At 49.1% G+C, this 16,706-nt stretch overlaps 1 protein-coding gene across 5 annotated transcripts in view; it reads right to left on the reverse strand.

Moving 5' to 3' along the window:
• Positions 1-3,669: 3,669 nt before the first annotated feature.
• LOC137483168 (serine protease inhibitor Kazal-type 5-like) overlaps positions 3,670-16,706 on the reverse strand; it is a 40,657-nt gene continuing 27,620 nt past the window's right edge. For 2 of the 5 annotated variants that reach the window (XM_068206053.1, XM_068206052.1), the window contains exons 4-12: positions 15,023-15,150; positions 14,889-14,940; positions 12,465-12,595; positions 11,804-11,876; positions 11,265-11,326; positions 10,408-10,489; positions 8,004-8,131; positions 7,574-7,637; positions 5,361-6,766 (exon numbers count right to left, since the gene is read on the reverse strand). In XM_068206053.1, the coding sequence (XP_068062154.1) occupies positions 6,710-6,766; positions 7,574-7,637; positions 8,004-8,131; positions 10,408-10,489; positions 11,265-11,326; positions 11,804-11,876; positions 12,465-12,595; positions 14,889-14,940; positions 15,023-15,150 (777 nt within the window). In that variant the 3' untranslated portion in view covers positions 5,361-6,709. Of the gene's footprint in view, positions 4,197-4,590; positions 4,644-5,216; positions 5,249-5,360; positions 6,767-7,573; positions 7,638-8,003; positions 8,132-10,407; positions 10,490-11,264; positions 11,327-11,803; positions 11,877-12,464; positions 12,596-14,888; positions 14,941-15,022; positions 15,151-16,706 lie in introns of those variants that run through there. The other 3 variants (XR_011004382.1, XM_068206054.1, XM_068206055.1) reach the window with 3 other exon arrangements.

Below are 16,706 nucleotides of genomic sequence, written 5' to 3' on the forward strand. Positions count from 1 at the left end.
GGCACACAGAGCTCAGCTCTGGGCTCCTGCCCTGTGCCTGAGGAAGATCCGTGCTGTGACCCTACCAGTGAGCTGCCTGCTTCACAGAGAGTGATTCAGCAAAGCTTTTTCCACCAGGAACTTTTCCCTTAGGACAGAGCCTTTCAGGGGCAGAGAGGCAGGTGCAGAACATTCCACCCACACTGGACAGGGAGACCTTTGGTTGTGTTTACACCCTTCTGCTTGTGCAATTCCCACTTGCAGTGATGCTGTGATGACATCTACCTGTTTATTTTCCTTTGTTGCAAATCCCACCTGGCTGAGCACTCCACCCCTTTCTTCTGCTGCCTCTCCAGGTTACCTCTGGTCCCAGCTCTGAATCATCTGTCTCCATCTCTGCAGAATCTCACTGACACAGGCCAAGAAAGGAAGCAACCTCTTTGAGGCAAGAAGGCAACAAAGCCAACTCATCTGTTTTTCAGAGCTACATGCAGAAATTCTCCATGCTTCCCACCCTCAAACCACAGGGGTGGTTGTTACTACACCCAGCACTAAGTGTTTCTTTTGACACCTTCTACATCAAGGGTCTGTATTCTTAACTTTCAAGCAGTTGCATCTTGTTTTTCGTGAACAACTTGAGTGGAGTTACTCACCCTTCATACAGAGGAAAGCATTGGAAGTTTTTGTGTTGCAGATCCAGAGAAAGAGCTAGGCAGCAGAAGAGATCTTGCAGCAGAATAGAGCAGGGAGATCCCAAGGAAATTGCCTGGAGAAGAGGTCCCTGTAGTAGGGAGAGCCTTGCAGGGAAAGACAGATGTTCTAACAGCTGCCAAACAGAAGCCCTAGAGAGATGAAGGAGAGAAGCCCATTCATGAGTCCCCAAGGTGAAAGCAGATGAGCCATGGAGCAGAAATTATGATAATCAAGACAAATAATATTGAAATCCCCAGGTACCCATAGCAGAAGTTGTGTGGTGGGACTGAGCATCACAGGGATACAGGGAGAGCCAGAAAAGAGAGCTCTGCAGCAGAGCCAGAGGGGCTTCCCTGCACAAACAGCATCAAGCTCTCCGTGTCACAATTCACCGAGTTCCTAAAAGAGCAAATATCCCTAAACTGCAAGATTTCCAGCACTGTTGGCTATGGCAGCCTGGAAAAGGTGCCCTGGGCAGAGCACACCATGGGGCCATGCCAGGGCTCTCCCTTGGTGTGGCTGGGGAGCAGCAGGGAGCTGCTGGGCAGAGCTTCCAGGCTCCAAATGGACAGAGGACTGAAAAATACCACAGGGAGTTCAAGGTCTGCTGAGGCATCTGCCAGAGTCAACAGTCCTCGCTCTCTACCAAGAGCAGTACTTGTGTGCCCTGAAAAGTTGCATAAGTTCCTGACACCTTCTATGAAAAAAGAAGGAAAAAATACTAAGACATTTAAGGTTCCTGCAGAGGGCATTTTAGCTGAAAAACCAATGGCATTGAGAGACTGGAGGCCAAAGTGTCAGTTCATAATGCCAGTTCCACAAAACCTCAGGAACTGCTGTGAACCACATGGGGTCTGCGGTTATTGGCAAGCAACACCCTTAATAAAGTGTAATTTACAGCAAACAGAAGAGTCCCCAGAGCTCTGGTACCTTTCCAGTTTCATAGAGGACTGGCTTGGCCTCATTACCATTCTAAAGGGGAACACAAAGGGCAACCACGAGCTAACAGAAAAGAAAAAGTGGTAAATCTCCAGCACCTCATAAACCTTTGCCTCCGCCTCCTCCTCAGGAGTAACAACATGTGGCATCCTTCTGGAGCTCTGCTGTGCCACCAGGGACATTCCTCACCAGCCAGCCCTTGGAAAAACCTGCAAAAAGGGGGTTGAAAGCAAGAGCAGAGCAAGCAGGCGGGCTGCTGGGAGCAGGATGGAGCCAGCCCTGCTGCTAACAGCAGCACAGGCAGCTTTAGCAAGTCCCTGTCCTGTGCCTCCCTCAGCAGATGGGCTCGGAATCTGATTAACGATCCCTTATCACCAGCTGTGATTTTGTGGATGGTAATTTCTGCTGGCTGCAGGAGAAATTTAGAAGGTGCTCAAATACTGACAGAAGAGGCTACTGGGGCAGTCTTCATCAGTTTATTGCTTTTCAAGCACAGTTCATTAAGGTTTTAGGGGTCATTATTTGAAAACTTAAATACCTGAAATCACTACAAATCGTAGTAGCTTTCAAGTGCACTGATTTTCATTTGCAAGAATTTATTTTAAGCCACAAATTGGGCACAGCTTTTATGAAATCATGTAGATGTCCCTGCACACGATGTTAGCTGGAATCAGTGAGCAGACATCATCAGAGAACATTTTTACTCTCTGACATTCATCACTCTCAGGCTGCATAAATAACATTCAAGAATGTACTTGTTTCATTTCTGATCAAAGAAAAAATCTGCATCTCCCAAAACAGCTAGCCAGCCCCAAACTGGTGACTCTCACCCTGTATGACTCTACTTAGTATGGGGATTTTCCATGTAGAAAGAGGCAGTCATAATTTGCTTCTAAAACACAGTGTTTGCTCACGTTAATAGTAAGCATATAAACTATTAACAACCACTTATGGCAAAGTCTGCTGATAATAAAATCAATTTTTATTATTATCAGCTACAATAAAACATGACGCATGCGTAAGCATTTTGAGAGCTTATAATCAATTCTCATTAACTGCAGTAGAAATAGGGGGGGTGATAACTTAATTAAAATAATTCTACATCTTTGGTGGGAGTGAAATTAATTGGTATTAGGTAAAATCCTGTCAAAACCTGAAAGTCACTTCAACCTTATCTGCAAGAGAAAAGTGTTTACAGATCAGGTCAGCTGAAGTGGACTCAAACACTGCAAATGTTCATTCAAGGTCTTCTGGAAATGTCCTGCAATAAAGTTTATACAAATAAAGAACCTATTTGCTTTAAGAAACAGCTATAGAAAAGAGTACAGAAAGTACGTGCAAACCACCAGCAGATTTCTATTAACTCACCATCAGTGTCTCCTGTTCTGCAAACTCCACCCCAGTCCCAGATCCACTGACTCCAAAAAAAAACAGGGAAACCCTTGTCTCAGAGGCCTGGCTTCATCTGAACACAGTTTCAGAATATAAATGAATTAGAATCATCTGTAGGTCAGTTACATCTCAGAACACCACATCTCCTTAAAAAGCTTAAGCCATTCCATATCATGGAATTTCTCACTTCTCCATGTGCCCCAGCACCAGGGCTTCAAAGGAAGAATCTTCCTCTCCTTGCAGGAGATGGTTCCTGAGACAGGAACTGACTTGAGCCTACAGGGCACTTCAGGCCAAGGCAGAGGCTGACCCAGCAGCAAATAGCCCATGGGCCACCACAATGGCTGAGCTTCCTGCACCGCCTTGAGAGTGCCATCAGTGCGCTTCTGCCCTCTCACAGCATGAAACACTGGCCAAATTCACACCTCCAGATCCCAGAGACCTTTCTGGGCTCAGCACATCTCCTAACGTGACCACTCAACATGTATCTGCTTCCCAGCATTGCTCCAAAGTGAGGTCTGGATTTCCCAGCACCTCACATGAGAAGTCTGGAAGAGGACACGTAGTGCATCATTTAAACTGCCAGCCCAAGACACGAGGTGCTTTACAACCAACTTTCCTCTGTAGGTTTCCAAATGTAAACCAAACAAATCTCAAACAACCCTCTGAGGTAGGTAAGTATCATTTAATGTTCGTTTTACAGGCAGGAGAAAAGGGCTGACAGGGCAGTGAAGTGATTGACCCAAGACACCATAAAGAGCCAGAGAGAATTGACCCCTGACCCCTCCTCACAAAACCCCAGACCTTACTCTTCCTCCTTGGGTCCGACATCTTCGCCAGCTATTTACAGCAGCTGCTGCACCTCAGGGTGCTCATTCCTAAGGAGCACGTGGTGCAAAGCCAGAGCAGGGACTCGTGTGTCCCTCCCCCGAGGCTGAGTGAAGAAAAGTGACATGAAGCTGAGGAGTTATCTTTATTGGAGAAGCACGTTTAGACACAGCGAGGCAGCAGGGACTGCAGCAGCACGCACGGGGCACACCTGGGAAGGCACCACTGAGCCCCCACAGCCTCTCGCCCTCCACCTGAGCAAGGACAGGCCCCGTGTGCTGCAGAAGGGGATGGAGGCAGCTCTGGCAGTCCTGGGGACTCGGCAGCTCCCCTGATGCTCGATATCGACGCTTCCTTTACTCGCTCTGCAGAGACAGAGGACAGACAGTTTATTGCTGCAGTGCCAGAAGGCAAAGGGACCTGAAATGACCATGAGGAAAGCTTAAAGCTGTGATGTTCTCTGCAGGGGCTCTGGGCCATTCCTGCCTCCCTGTGATGGGGGACCACTCTGCCAGCATCCTCCCTGCTCTGCAGGAACAGCTTGGCTGAAAAAACAGAGCCAGGGGAAAGGAGTGGGCAGAGCCCACCATTTCAAGTCCCCACAGGCTCAGCCCCACCATCATAAGGCTGCAGTGAGAGGAAAAAAGTCTGCAGAACCCTCTGTCCTGGCCCTGCAGCTTGTCTGGACGAGGTAGGACACAACCTCCAAAGGACAGGCTGGCCAAGCTGGGCTAAGCCACTGCCCCTCTCTGTCCATACCTTTGGTCACAGCTGATCCCTGGTGTTTGCTGGCAGTCTGAGCTCCATTACTCCTGGAAAGGAAGAGCAAAAAAAAAAAAATAAGCCCATCCCCAGGCTCGACCACATCTGTGTGACACTGGCATCAGTGTGACAGCCCCTCAGGCCAGCTCAGTGCCACATAGGACAACTGCAGCAGAGCCTGGCACAAGGGCAGGCAGGTTGGGCCACTGCCAGCTGAGGAAAAAATACTAATTTCCGCCTCAAACTAGGTGCTTTCCAGACCTATTTTCTAATCTGGGAAAGGTCCTGCTTTCTTCTTTCACTACCTTTAAAAGCAGCATGGCAAAACAGAGAGCGTTGTAAGGAAACTGGGACTTGCCCATTGCAAACGTGGGAGTTCTGTTTGTTGAGAAACAGGTTTGAAAAACAAAAGGAGAAACCCAGGATAACCCCTTTTTTCCCCTGATCTATTGACCAGCGTGGGCAGGCTGGTGACTACTGCCCAGGTGATTAGTGTGAAAAACCTTTGAACAAGAAAAGGAACTGCAAGATACGCAGGATTAAAAGTCAAATGTGCAGGAAAGACCCACAATCAATTCATCCACATGGCACAGCCCTGCAGGACTGCCAGCCAGTTAACTTACCAAAAAAAGATATCTTATCCCACGATGCCGACCTATATTTGTCATCAGTAAAGCAGAACAGGATCAAAGGAATTCAGTCATGGCAGAGACCTCCCAGGGAAGGTGGCCAGACCCAGTGCTGGCCACTGGGGACAGGCTTCTCTCTGCAGCAAGGTTTTCCACCCCAGCCATGCCCAGATACACCCTTTAGTGTCAGATCTCTCTCAAACCAAACTGCTCCCAACCCTTCCCACAAGCATCCTACCCTGATGGCCAGAGCTACCAGAAACACCTGGGAATCCAGCTGGAGCTTTGCAGGCAGGGGTGGGTGCAAGCACTGGGCTGCAAAGGGATGAGGCAGCTTCAACACACATTTTCACAAGCAACCCAGCACTCTCCATGGGTAATTTAAAAATACAACTCAAGGAAATACTACAATTTTTGGGTAACAATTTCTTATCTTCTTCCAAAGCATTTCACATTCTGCACATTGCAATTCTCTAAACCCATTTCTGATGCCAAAAGCACAGCTGGAGCTGCTTTCCTCCAGGTTTTAGTAGCATATATTGAGTGCCTAAATCTTCAGCAGAAAGAAAAATTCATTATACTGCAAGTGAGCATGAATTTTAGTGCTGAAAATAACATTGCTCTGTACATTGTTTATAAGCTCCCATAAATTTCCAGCCTGATTCTTCAGGTGACTTAATAAACATAAAGCATAAATCATTGTGCAGGGGGGCTTTCGCTTTTCTTGCCTCAAGAAAAAAAGCTTATCACTTTGACTTCTAACTGCATCCATCTCTCCTTGGAATGCTTAACACAGCTGCAAGCTCTCTGGCTTCCAGTAAATGGCATCTCCCTCTTATTGCAAGGGCTTGAGAGCTGTAACAGCTCAGTGAAACAGTAAGGAATTCCAGACTAAGCACAGTTTTTTGGGAATCCTGTGTATTTTTCAGTTACCACAGTGTATCCAGTCTTACTCTCTCTTGGACACAGTCACTAACAGACTCTTGTAGTGCCTCATCTCCCTGTACCCACAGGCCAACAGCAGCTCCATCTCCCTAAAGATAGAGATTCAGAGGCCTCCAGTACTGTCACAGGCAAAAATATTTCTCTCTGCACTGCAATTTCTTTGACTTTGAGCAAAGTTTAAAACAGTCTGCTGCTTTAGAGAAGAGGGGGGGAAGGAGCCAGGTTTGCTGGGTTTGGGGGATCTGCTGGTGTCCTGGCACTGAGCAGAGGAAGGCATGGAATGATACTATGGCATGATGGCTCTCTCATATCCCACATCCCACTGTGCCTACAAACACATGGATACCACATCCATACTCAGAAGCCAATGCTCCCACTCAAAACTTCCCAGAAATCCCTTTAGTAGGTTCAACATTTGGATTCTCTATGGGTTTAGAATGGGAACCAATCTATTTCCCTGGGAATGAAGATTCAGTTTCTCAAGAGTTCATGCCAGCAAGCACAGTCCTCCCCAGGTGCTACAGGACATCCCGTGCACAGAGTCACAAACTGGGAGACACTGGCTGCAAATCCAAGAGCCAGAGGCTGTCCAGCTTCCACTGCTAGAAAGACAAAGCACAGCTAAGAAATGTTTAACTCATCTGCTCTGTGAGATTGCACAAGATGTCAAGGCTCAAGACCTTTCCCGAAAGCGTGCCACTTAGTGAATAATCCTAATTTCCCACCCATCTCCCTGCATATTATTTAGGGAACAAGCCCTTTATGGTTTATACAGTTCCTGTCTTTCTAGCTCCATCAAAGTCCCAGGAAGAAAGTCAGCTGTTTTCCCAGACATCACACTCCTGCCACACAGACTAGGCAAAACATGGAGACTATGCCCAAGTTATGCAATAAATCCAAGCCTCAACCTGTATTTAAACATCTGGACTGTGACCATCCATTCCTGGGGCTCTAATGATCCTGTCACAGGTGCAGAGGCCAGGCTGGCTCCCCAGCAGGCACTTGGAGTAAAGTGGGATGATACACACAGCCAAGAAGCACTTTCTTTTCTTCACCTCTTGGCATCATTCCACTCCAGGAACAAAACAATAGAAATAGGAGCTTCAATACCTCTCTTCCCTCCCAGCCAACGTGGCTGAAGAGCAGCTGGGCAGCATGCCTTTAATTAGCCCACTGTTTACCTGAAGGAACAAGCTAACTGTTAACCGGCCAGCGAGGTCCCAGTGCGGACACCCAGCTCCTGCTGCAGGGCACAGTGGGCAGCTGGTGAGTGCCAGCCACTCCTCATTCCTCACTGCCTATTGTGGCTGCCTGGATCAGGTCACCACAGGCTGAGACGGTGGAATTTCCACCAGGGGAAAGGCAGAGATTGATGTTTGGCAGCCCAGCTGTGGTTTGCTGCTTACCACTGCAGGGGCAGGCTCCCGGCACTCGCCTCGATAGTTTACCGTGATGAAGTTTGAAGCTCTCCTGCAAAGGGAGGACAAGACATTGCTTATTATTCACTTGCAATGCCACAGCTCTCAGCCGCTGGCATGACAGTCCTCTGTGGGCTCCTTAATGCTTTGATGCTACTTCCAATGCGATGGCATTTATTACTCCCCAAACAATTTCATGATTGGGCAGAAAGGGAATAGGGAACCCTGGCAACTTGTGTACCTTAATTAGCTGTCATCAGATTAATCTCAGGCATTTTGATCTATGTTTGCTTAACAGCAAAGCAGCAAGGACACACTTGATAGTGAGTCATGATGTATCAAAACAAACACTGTTCTGCAAAAGACACTCGGGAATGGTGGATGGCCCTGTATTACTGAAATCTCTCCGCCTACTCACATGGCAGCTGAACACAAGTCACATTCATTTTTGTATGTTTTCCCATCAGTGCCACAGACTGGTTGTGAGGATTCGCTGCAGAAAATCCTTCCACCCTTTACCCCATGCAGAATTCGATCACAGTCCAGCTGAAGAGAGAAAGAAACCACAATTGGTGATGGTTCACATGCTAGACCCTCCTTTAAGTGACCTGAAGGTGCTCACAAACCAAGCCTTGCACGGGGCCCCTCTGTCCTGTATCACATCCAACCAGGCCGGACTTGGAAAGACATCATGTCTCTTGTTGGACCAGCCAGCCAAGCTTTGGGGACAGAGCCCTCACTCCCCGCTCACCAATCCACCCCAACACTCCGGGCTGGGGCAAGGTTTATTTCTCTCAAAGCGCATCCATCTTCTACCTGTACCTAGCCTTCCATATCAGTATGCTGACACCGTTTATCTCCGGGGATTGAGACGAAGCCCATTGGGCAGAGCCGAGGAAGCGCGCCGGGCGCGGGCTGGCGCTGCCCGCGGGCGGTGCGGCACGCAGCGCTCCTGCCGCCCACCGCGCCGAGAGACACGAGCGGCTGTGACTAATGAGGGGTGCCCTCCTGCTTCCTCCCGAGCACGGCAACGGGAACACTCAGGCACAGTTTTCCCTACCAACCACACGTGGCACAGCCAGCACACACCGACAGAACAAGGAGTGACCTTTGGGGATCCCCAAAAAGCTTCTCGCACCCTCGGAGCGGAGCAGGTGTTTGCACAGTCATAGCAGATTTCCAACAGCAGAGGTCAGGGATAGCACAGCCTGTTCCCTGGCACGCACAGCCCCTTCCTCAGCCCCAGGAACCGAAAAAAGACCGAGACGAAGAAGCGACTAATGGGCTCCCGGACCCCTTTCTCCAGCGCTACAAAATGCGTTGCAACGGCTGCAAATGGTGCGATGGGTCTGAGACAACATTCCACTTCCCCCTCCTCCTGGAGAGGCAGCATTTTGCCCAAAAATGATGGTTTATCAGCAGCAGGGAGCACCCCAGGGAAGGAGGATTTCATGGCAGGCAGCACAGGGGGAGGTTTTGGTGATGTTGGGGTGCTGTGATAGCACCTGCTGGTTAAACGTCACTTGCTAATTTCCATAATGTGCTGCTTCCTCCCTCATCTGGGTAATCATCAGTGACGTGAGAGCAGACAATGCTGACCTTTGCAATCCTCTGTTGGATGCCTTCCTACGCACCAGACATTGCTGCCTGCACCACAGCCCAGGAGGGCAGGAGGCCACCCCACCAGCAGCCCCACACATCACAGGTGCCAGCAGCCAGTGCCACCACTCCTTTGGCTCTGGGACTTGTCTGTCACAAAACCCACAGGTGGCCCTGGAAAGAGGAGAGGAGCAGATCTGCTTCCTGAATCACCTCTGGTCTGTCAGGCTCATCGGCATCCACTCCCCCTCCGGTGCTACCAGGAAATACCACAAAGCCCTGAAGCAGACTGGCCTTATTACAACTAATGCTTCCTCTGGAATGCATCAAAATTGCAGTACTTGAACTATCTATTGGTGTTTTAACTCAAATATCCCTTTTCTCGAAGTGGCTAGCAGCAGAGGCTTCAGAGAGAGTTAAGGCAGTTGGTAGTAAGATCCCTCCAAATCCATAGAAACACATTTCCTATCTCTTCCAAAATGCTATTTAAATTACTGTAGGAAAAGTCTGGAGGGATTAAAACATCAGGTATTTTTTTAACCATCCTACCTCTAGACAACACCCTGTGATAGCGAGATCCACACTTTAGTCACCCTTTTTACGGTAACTTATTTTCTCTTATTAGTTCACATTTTCCACTTTTAGCTTTGTTGGAACTATTCCATTTTCTTCTCATGAGAAGGGAGAGCAGACACCCCCACCTTCCTCCTACACTATTCCATACACAGTTGTCATCTACCACTCAGTGTTTCCCCCTTTAGCACTCCTTCCTCTGCCAAACTTGTCCTCATCCCCTGGTCACCTCCACCACTCTGCTCTGGCCATGGTCTTCATCTCAGCACCTTCTCAGCATGGGGAGGTAGCACTCTTTACCCTAGTTCGGCTACATGTGGGGCAGGATTCCAACCTGAGCTCAAGACCCACACCCCCACAGCTGGGGGGCTTCCACAAGGAGCCAAGCCCTTCCCTCTGTTTCCATGCCAGGTGATACAAGGGCTTTCAGCAGGCAACAGATAATTTTGCTCATCCAAACCCCTCCAAGGACATGGGGCCAAGTGAAAAGCTTCAGGGTTAAAGCAAGAACAGGAAGAGCTGCTGGGAAAAGAGCAGAGGTGGCTCAGCACCAGCAGAGGAGGCCCAGCACCAGCAGAGGAGCACCCCATGGGAGAGGTCCCCATTTGTGCCCACACAGCTGCCACCCCAGGGGCAGGAGGTGGATTTACCATGGGGTCCTCGTGGGTGTCTCTGCTCTGTGACTTGCGGCCGGGCGGCTGGTTGCAGTTCCTGCCACGCTGGACTTGTGGGCTGGCAGAGAGAGCAGAGATACAGTTCAGCACCATGTCCTTCCAAACAGGAGCAGCAGAGTGCAAACCCACACTCCCGGCAGACCCCCACGGCTCTTTGGAGGGCTGTTTGCACTATGGCATCCACCCACCCACAGGAGAGGAGAGGGAGAGAGGCCCCCCTGCATCACCACCCCGGGGTCTGCAGCCCTGTGTCTCCTGGCAGCACTTGATGTAAGGGGGACATGAAGGAATTGCACCAGGTAAAAGCAAGAAGTCTCAGCATGCCCCAGAAAAAGCAGCAGCTGAGTCCTACTCAGGGCCAACAGCTACAAAACAAACAGCTCCTGCCTGACCAGTGCCCAGAAAGCACGTGGTGCACCAGGCACTGCCTTTGAGCCAGGGCCAGGCACACACATGTGCACTGCCAGGAGACAGATTTTGCTGGACAGACTGTCCTGAGAGGGATTCTGAGCACAGCAATCACTGGTGCTTTGTACACAGAGCAATCAAGGCCAAAATGGAGCAAGGGTTTCATGAGAGACATGCCCCAGTGTGTGTCTCTTCCCCATCACCAGCTCAGCCCATGGGAAGTGCTGTAGTGAGCACCAAACAGCACAGCGTGCACTGTTCCATCCCAGGCCATGCTGCTCCTGTGCTGTCCAACCATTCTTGCTCCAATTAATCTCCTAACCACCCCTAAAAAATACACGTACATGGAAGGGGGCAGAAACCAGTGCCAGAACTGGTGGTGTGTGTGGGGACAGGCCACCACCCCGGGTTGCTGCTGAACTCACCCTCTGCCCGAGGAGAAGGGACGCCTCTCATTTACACCCTGCCGTGAACCACCACAGTTCTTCTGCAAAAGGGGCAGAACACACTCAACAAACACAGAAACAACTTCTATGAAACTAGGGAAAAATGCTAAAGCAGCTCCTGCCCTGCCCCCTGATCCTCCCAGACCCAAAGAATTCTGTTCTTAAAGCAGTAGGTTTGATGCACTCCATACCCAACAAATGTTATCATCCAAGGGTTTACTGGATTGTGGGGAGTCTGAACCTGCCCTTTATCTCTCATATGGCATCACATCTCTGGGAAAGTGAGAGGGGCAGTTCTGTCAGGTGCAAACATGCCCAGTTTGTATGCTCACACCCAGGTCCATCCCACAAATGAAAGAGGCTTTGCAATACAAAAGCTTCTCCCCCATGATTAGCTGGCTACAGAATCCTAAACACCTTGATCACCCCAGGCTGACCACAGGCAGTGCCTGGCCATCCTGATCCCACAGAGCCTCACCAGACCCTGAGTTCTGCACAGGCTCCGAGCTCCATCTCACCTGCTTTGTCCTCTCTGAAGCGGGCAATTTGTTGCGCTGGAGAGTTCCACCCCCTCTTTGAGCTTCCTTTTTGCTGGAAGAAGGGAAGAAGAGAAAAAATGGAGTGCTACAGTAGTGTGAGTGCCACCAGCACCCAGGGCCAGCATCAGTGTAAGCCAGTGTCATGCCACTAGGTCCCACCTCCCCATCCACAGTCCCTGTTCCTGGTGGTTCTGTTCCTAATTCCCACCCTTAAAGCTACTCCCTTTCTCCTCCAAATTCCCTCTGGATGCTGCATCCTGGTTCCAGGTGGCTGCTTTCATATCAGGTTTGCTTCTGCAAACCTGGGAGTAGAAAGAGAGAGCATTTGGAAGGCAAAGCACACATGTGAGAAACTCCTCAGGAGCTGCCCGTGCCCGACAGGCCCCTGGGAAAGGGGCTGCTCTCTGTCACCCTTGCTTCTCCTCCACTACTCCATAATGCTTCTCACCTGCCCTTGGGCCCTTAGTGCTGAAAGGGAAGGGGGAAGAGGAGCCCTACTGCCAGAGCATCTCTTAGAGGGCCACTGGGAGTCGGGACTCTCCCAGGCATGGCCCAGATGCAGTTTCACAGGCAGAAGCTGCACTTCTGCAGCCGGAGGTTTCCCTCTTTGCTGTTGCTGTGCAGGAGAAGGGGTACTCACAACTTCTCAGCACACATGAGACATTTGTTGGTGTGCTGCCTGCCAGAGGCATCCCGGACAGGGGCGTTCTCCCTCGTGCAGGACAGGCGGCCTCCAGCTTCAAACTGGGAGCGAAACTCGCTGCAGTCATCCTGCAGAAGGAGGGCAGGGTTAGGGCACTCTGTCCTCCTTGTCTTACTGATCACATCCTTAGAAACCTGGGGTTTTCCTGCCAGGAAAGCATGGAACCATCACAAATGCATCACAGGAGAGTCTGGGTGGGGGTGAGAGAAGAGGGTGTGCAGTACCAGCCACTTAGCATATAAACAGAGGGGTGAGTCAGAAAAATTCCGTGTCCTTCTGCCTGCACAGCACGTGTTGGGAGTTTTCTAGTATGGTCCCACTAATTATTATTCTCCTGGCTGGGCTATCCAAAGCATGCCAGTGATGTGACCGATACAGCAATGAAGTCACTCCCTTTTCTCCCAACATCCTTAATACACAGCTACAGCCTTTTCCCAGATTGTAGCTCAAGATAATTTTCTTTACAAAGCGCATAGGATCCTCCAAACCAGCCACACTTTGGGACATGTCAATCAAGAAGCATCAGTTAAAACATAAAAGCACCATGCAAACACATTTAATAGCCCACGAGCACGGGAAGGTTGTTTGGAGAGTGGATGATTAATTTGTTCCTTGTTCAAAACTGCTGTACAGAAACTGTGTTAACCTGCCTCTGTTATGCAACACAGATGGAAACATTCAGCCCCCCTAATTTCAACTATTTCGCACACTGCAATAGGCAGTTTCAAACAGCAAGTACAAAGGGTAAGGAAGTGACTTCTGCTTGCCCTTTTCTTTTTAAAAACAGCTTTTAACACTCACAATTTTCTGCCCATTTTGTGCAGTTTTGCTAGCTCGCATGAAGGTCCTTGGCAGGTCACTGGCCTCACCCTTTGCTTTGCTCAGAAGTTTACACCTCATCTTCTCTGCCAGGGAAGGTTAGCCCAGTGTTGTTCTGCATCCCATCCAGGGCACCCCAGCCTCCAGCTCCTCAGCTTTCCCACGAGGGTAATGCTGGCAAACCACCATTACAAAGCCCCACATTTCCCTAGAGCCACCCAGCCACAGGTAGCAGAGATGATCCAGCCCTGGATGAGCCTCTCCTGCTGTGCCAACAGCCATAAAGCATTGTCCCATCAGAAATCAGTGTTGCACCCACTCCAGAGGGGCTCCCCACGAGCCTCACTGCTTCTCCCCACCACCAGCTCATACACCTGCACAGTTCAGGCAATGCTTTCCCCTTCCCAACAAGCCCAGGGAAGCTTCTCCTTGTTCCCTGGGACCAGCCCAGCTCAGCAACCCAGTCCTCTGCAGACAGATGTGCCTTCCCCTAAGAGCCTCTCTCAAACACTTTCTCTTTGAGCCAGCATTTCTGGACCCTGTTCAGGCCTGACCTCTGCTGCAAAAATCTCACCGAGTACATCTGCGCCGTGCATTTGCCTTTTTCATGGCCTGTAACATCCCTGACCCACTAATAAATGCAGGGCTTTCTTATCCTTTGTCACTTCCACCCAGTGAGTAGGAATTCTTGTTGAGCACTGACTGTGTGATCTTGCACTGCCATTACATTTTATCTTATTTCTATTACTCCAGGCCTCAGCACTATCCAATTAGTCTTGAGTGATCTGCTGATCCTCCTCTGCTGATACTGCCTCCCAGCTTTGCCATCAGCAAATTTCACTTACACTTCTATTTTTTGGTGCCAAAGTCATTAGAAAAAGCACTAAAACAGGATTATCCCCAAGACTGAAGCTTAAGGGGACCGCACCAGCCCTACCATAGCAGGAATCAAGAGGAAAGTGGTGGAAAGCAACTATTTTCCCCTTTACTGGGCTGCTTTTGCCAGCAAAGCATCAGTGCACAGCAACATGGAGGCTGCAGCATGCCAGGAGAAGGTGACAAATCACAGCTCCATGAGAACAAAGTTTCCAACAAAAAGAAGCTAAAACTGAGCCACAGGCCTTGAGATAGTGCAGGGCTGACATCTCCCAGTACACAATGATCTCTTAAACTGTGCAGAGTTCAGATTTAGAGCTTTTCACACATTTTCCTTTTCCACCTAATTAGCAGCCTCAGCAGAAGTGACCTCTCCACCCGCAAGTTGAAATTTGGCACAGCACAGCACACCTGGCTTCCTGCTCTGTCAGGATTTGCCTGGCCCTAGATCCACAGGTCACTGAGGCAGACCATAATATTCAGGCACAAGTTGTTCTCTTGAGGGATTCAAGAGCATGAATAAGAAATACGGAGCGCAAGGAAAGCGGATCTCAAAATTAAGTCAGAGGAGAAAGAGCAACAGAGTAGAATAACATTCCCTCTTGTCTGTCTTGGGTGAAAATCCAATAAAGTTCCATATTGACCTGCCTAATACTTTAATCTCACCTTATCTTTTCCTTGTCTGTTTTTAGATAACTTCCGCTCATTCTCCCTTTTGCTGGAAGAGAAGAGAGACGAGAAAGTGAATACCGGGGTGCTCCAGGGAGGAGAGGTTTCCCACGCTCCTTTCCTTTACTCACAACTTCTCTGCACACATGATGCACTTATTGCTGTGCTGCTTCCCAGAGGCATCCCGGACAGGGTCGTTCTCCCTGGTGCAGGAAAGTTTCCCTCTCTCGAACAGATCCCGAAACTCCCGACACTCATCCTGTGCAAACGCCAAAAGCATGGGTTGACACGGATATGCTGACAGAGAGGCACATCTCCCACAAATCCACAAAGGATTATCCACCCAATGAATTACATTTCAAATGTTATTTTGCTTCCTCGAGGCATAACTCAGTGGAAAATCATAACATGCAGCATAAAACAAATAAATTCGTTTGTTTAGATCAGCAGATCTGTCTTTCCCATCCAGGGTAGCCTTGCTGCTATTTCTAACAGATAACATGTGCAAGAGCCTGCCCGAAGGACCTAAGCTCTGCTCTAAGTATAAAATCCACAATTTCAGTGAATTTTAAATGAGAAAGTCAGTTTTCCCATCTCTCAGGAGAGAACACACTGCTAAAATTAAAGAATTTTAAAATCCATGCACAGTAAAAAAAGGAAGCTGCAGGCATAAGAAAATATAATCCTTGAACACCTCCTATTGCCAGGTACACAAGGAGAGTAAGAGGTGGGTGTTTTTACCTTCCACTTAACATGATGGTATGTGTTAATTGAACCAAAGCACTCTATTTCATAAAAGGCTTTTGTAGCACAGCCTGCTTAAGCATTTCAGCCTGGCCTTTACTTTTCTCTGAACAGCTTTCCTATGACTTTCAGGGCAAGTCTGGAGCGTAAGAAACACACAGAACATGTGAGGTCTTCAGGTTCATTTATGCAGCACTTACAGCCTTATCTGTTGTGTGATCTGTAATACATTTTTCCTCTCACACCATGTAGAGGAGATGGCTTGATAGCTTATCCCAGTTCTGCAGATGGGGAAGTCAAGCCTAGAAAATTACTTGCCAAAAGCCAGACAGAAAATCTATGGCTTAACAAAGAAATTCAGTGTAGGTCTCTTCCTGATGCTGTAAAACTGTCCTGCTGCCTTCAGGACCACACTTTGGCAAGTCAGATGTCTAAAAAAAAAAAAATCTCCCTTAGGACAGCTATGCCTTACAAAGCCTTTAATTTGTCCAGACACACAAGAGCTAGAAAGCTACCCTGCTTAACCAGATGTAAAAAAATAAAGAAATCAATCACCACAACCAACTCTATCTGATGGAAACCAATTTGCTCCCATCTAGAATAAAAACCCAAGGCTAAAAAGACAGCTCCCTCCACATAAAGACCTGCTATCTAGAAAAACAGCTATGGGTAAAAGAAACCACAGGTGCATCAACAAGATAAACAAGGGACAATTAGAGCCAGCCTATTCCCACACCCTGCCCTAGTCAGAGCTCACATGTGCCAACCTTGCTATTAAATATTTGCCAGATTCCAGTGGTGCCTTATAAACAGGCAGGCATCCTCCTCAGCCCAGGCTCTGGGTCAGGCACACACCGGGGGTGCTGTGATTGCCTGGGAGGAGCCGTCAGGAATTTTGGTTTCTTTTATGCTGGTGGATGGCACCAAGCCTCACACTCTTCCCAAGGCTGGGCATGTTTGCCCTGCTCCCCTTGCAGGGCCCTTTCCCACGCTGCAGACGAGGAGGCGCCCTGGGCAGCAGGTCAGAGGCAGCAGACGAGATGCCATCACCAATAACACTGGCTTCGGCAG

Source organism: Anomalospiza imberbis, chromosome 15 (assembly GCF_031753505.1).
Source record: "Anomalospiza imberbis isolate Cuckoo-Finch-1a 21T00152 chromosome 15, ASM3175350v1, whole genome shotgun sequence".
Taxonomy (NCBI): Eukaryota; Metazoa; Chordata; class Aves; order Passeriformes; family Viduidae; genus Anomalospiza; species Anomalospiza imberbis.